At 27.9% G+C, this 3682-nt stretch overlaps 1 protein-coding gene across 1 annotated transcript in view; it reads right to left on the reverse strand.

Annotated features, from left to right (window-relative positions):
- Nucleotides 1-1901, reverse strand: part of LOAG_17747 (CBR-NHR-6 protein) — a gene marked incomplete at both ends in the record, with an annotated part of 4855 nt that extends 2954 nt beyond the window's left edge. The window contains 5 exons of the mRNA XM_020450407.1: nt 25-182; nt 617-746; nt 1046-1187; nt 1381-1474; nt 1765-1901. Of these exons, the coding sequence (XP_020305925.1) occupies nt 25-182; nt 617-746; nt 1046-1187; nt 1381-1474; nt 1765-1901 (661 nt within the window). The remainder of the gene's footprint in view (nt 1-24; nt 183-616; nt 747-1045; nt 1188-1380; nt 1475-1764) is intronic.
- Nucleotides 1902-3682: the final 1781 nt, after the last annotated feature.

A 3682-nucleotide genomic window follows, 5' to 3' on the forward strand; every position in this document is an offset into this window, starting at 1 on the left:
AAAAAAAAGAACGAAAAGACGAACATATAGTGTTGGTGTAGCAATTGTTTTTGATTCAATATATGCTTTATTGATAAGTGTTAGTAATGGAAGTGGTGGACTGGGTGGATCGTCTGAATGTTGCACTTTTGTTTTTGACGGTAAACGACCACGTCGTCCCGATAAGCTACCGTATCGAACAACTGAAAAAAAAGTAGATAAAAAAAAAAGAAAAAAAAACATTTGAAGATAAATATAAATCTACTGATATGAAATAATCGTTGTGATTTTTTTTTTATTCCATTTGTAAATTAATTAAAATTAGGTAATTTTTTGTATTAATTAAAATAATTTAATCGAATTATATGATGTTTTATTCATATCTTATATTTAATTTTTATTTGTAATTTTATTATCATTATCATATTGAATATATTTTATATTTGAATATTTTTTGGATAATTTTTTCTTTTCTAAACATTTCAAATTGATTCATTAATAAAAATGATGCAAATAATAATTGAAAATTGAAAATTAATCAATGATTCTTTTAATATTAAATAAATTAATTAAAATAATTCGTTAATTTTCAATAATCATTTCAGTTTTTAGTGACAATAAAAAATTGTCAACTTACCTTCTTTCACCATACCAACTGCGATACATTTCTGAAAACGACAATATTGACAACGGCTACGAAATCGTTTATCAATGGTACAATTTTTATTGCCCGTACATACATATTGCGCTTTTTTTTGAACTGTTCGCTAAAAAGTTTTTTAATAAAATTATAATTGTCAATGAAATTTAATTAAATTTAAAGAAACTTTTTATTTGAGTATTACAGTAATTTGCTGGAAGATAACTGTCCACTATAATAGTTATGAATTATAATGTATAAAATATGTGGAAAAAAAAAATCGAGCTATTACGGTAATTTAATTATACTATGGATAATATTTATTAGTACCGTTTTACAGTCATATAATTACTGAATATTTGGAAGTTTATAATTGATAATAATATTGCAGTAAGTATTGATCAAAAATTTCATATATCAAAATACCTTAAAAAATCCTTTACATCCTTCACATGTACGAGCACCATAATGTTGACATACAGCACGATCATTACAAACAGCGCAAAGTTTATCAGTTGATAATGATTCATTAATAGTTGGAATAGCTTGCAAACTTGATGGACCACTTCTGGAAGTATTATTTACAGTACTCGAAATTAGCATCACATTTTAGGATAGAGATTATTTATTGTAATGATAATAATGATAATAGAAATTTGTAAATTTATAATTTTTATAATTTCTAACAAAGATGGTATTGGTTCAGGCATAATTTTGATGATAAAAAAAATTTTGAGGACCAGAATTGAAAATGATAATACCTTAAGGATTGTTGATTAGCACGATGATTTTCGGAAGCTATCGCTGTTGGTACTACCGTAGCATACGGAAATTGGAATGCAGTCGTTGATTGATCTGAAATTTTTGTTAAAATTTGAGTTTTTGATTTAATCAGAGTGTTTTTGATCTAATCACTTAGCTATTATCATTTTTCTTCTTTTTAAGAGCTTTTCTATCGCACCAAAAAACTCTTGTATATGGGATATTGTTCCACCGAAATTTCCTCTTATCTTTTCCGGGATATTGTTCCACCGAAATTTCCTCTTATCTTTTCCGGGATGTTGTTCCACCGAAATTTCCTCATATCTTTTCCGGGATATTATTCCTCCCAAATTTCGTCTTATCAATAGAATACAGCAATGAACCAATTCGTTGATGAGCCGGTGGTGGTTGCGAATGTATTGGATCAACAAAGGATGGTGTAGGAAATCCTGGAGTAGCAAATGATGATTGCATTAGTTCGGGTTGTTGACTAGCTATTGACGGTCGAGGAAATTCAAATCTAAAATTAATCATTTTAAAATTGATATAATAGAAATGACAATACAAACACATAAAATGGAAATTTTGGAAGAATAAGGAGGAAGGAGAAGAAGAATAAATCCAAAATTGAAATTTTAAAATCCAAGTAATTAATTCTAACTAATTAACATCAAATGAGTAATTTTATCCTGTTTAAAATCAAGCATTGAAGTATAACAATATTGATTGATTGCTTTCTTTCTTTATAAATTACACTTATCAATCGGTATTGAACCAAATGAATATTTCCATAAAGTTGTGAAAATTGTTGAAAAGATGTGTGGATGTGTTTAGCTACCGTATACAATATATAAGAGTTTGTACATTCATGTATGTGTGAATGTACGTATGTGTATATGTATATATATATATATATATATATATATATATATGTGTTGTGTGTGTGTGTATGTATGGGTATAGGTAGGAAGGAAGCGCATTAGTGCTAATCAACCGAACAGATGATGATGATGATAGTGGCGGTGATGGTACAGGCAATGCTGGCCTTTCTTAATAAAATTAGATATTACATAAGGTCAGGAGAGGATAAAATTTGAACCAAGAGGTCACATACTGAGCTATATGATCCAAGCTCCTCATTATAAGCTCTGGTTTATAAGCTTTATTATATATCATCATTTAAGCTATGAGACAAGTCTGGAAAAAAAAAATGCTTAAAATATAATCGCTCACAGAAGCAGTTGTTCAAAAATAAGACTAATGCTATTTTTTTCACTCACAACTAGGCTCATTGCTAGGCTTTTGGCCTAGCAATGAGCCTAGTTGTGAGTGAAATTTCAAACCACTGAGTAGAGTAATTGCAAAAGAACAAAGAACTAGCAAAAGAACTGATAATTAGCAATTGCAAAAGAACCTGATAATTACTATCACTTCTTGAAAAAGCAAATATTGCATCCGAATGAAGTTATCGCTAAGAGGAAATTGTACATTGTAAGGAATATTTTTTAATTCTTGATGGTAAATATAAAATGTAATTTTAGTAAGAAAAGATGAAATGATAAGAAATGATAAAATGATTAGTGATCAACTAATGTAGGTTTGATTTTCGTCAACAATGCAGCATTTCGCTTTGCAATCAAAGTAATACAAATCCGTTCCAGTTCCTTTTTAATTCAAAAAGTCATTTTGATAAGATAAAGAAAATATCATGATAGGACTGTCTAATCATTTAATCCGGCATATACTATCAGCAAATCTAATTTTATCACTTGGCTTGATTGACCAGATAATGACCCAAAAGCATGTCCACCTATATTTTAATTTAGTCAATCGAATCCCTGTTCAAATCAAATTCTTGTCCTAAAAACATGTTCTATTCGTTCAAAAATTTATTGTAAACAGAAAAGAAAAAAAAACATTTGGTAATCCTGTAGTCCCGTAGTCCCGCAGTCCCGTATCATCTCAGTTAACCAGACTCCAAAAAAAAAAAAAAAAAAAAAATCACTTGAAGGAAAAAAAATTGATGGTAGAATAAAATATTTCCATTATTTTATCATTATCTGTATAGGTGAACTATTTGCAAATAATATTTCAGCTAGGTAAACTAAATTAATTTTGTAAACTTATTAAATTAATAAATCTGTACTGAATATAAAATATTTCCTGTCAATCTGCATTTGAAATCTTTAAAAGATAAAAAGTAAAAGTTAAAATAAGCATAAATCATTTACATATGTCAACTTAGATTTGATATTATTTAGGAATTTCACTTTGTTTTTTTATGATTCAAAAGAAAAATTT

This window comes from Loa loa (assembly GCF_000183805.2).
Source record: "Loa loa unplaced genomic scaffold supercont3.122, whole genome shotgun sequence".
Taxonomy (NCBI): Eukaryota; Metazoa; Nematoda; class Chromadorea; order Rhabditida; family Onchocercidae; genus Loa; species Loa loa.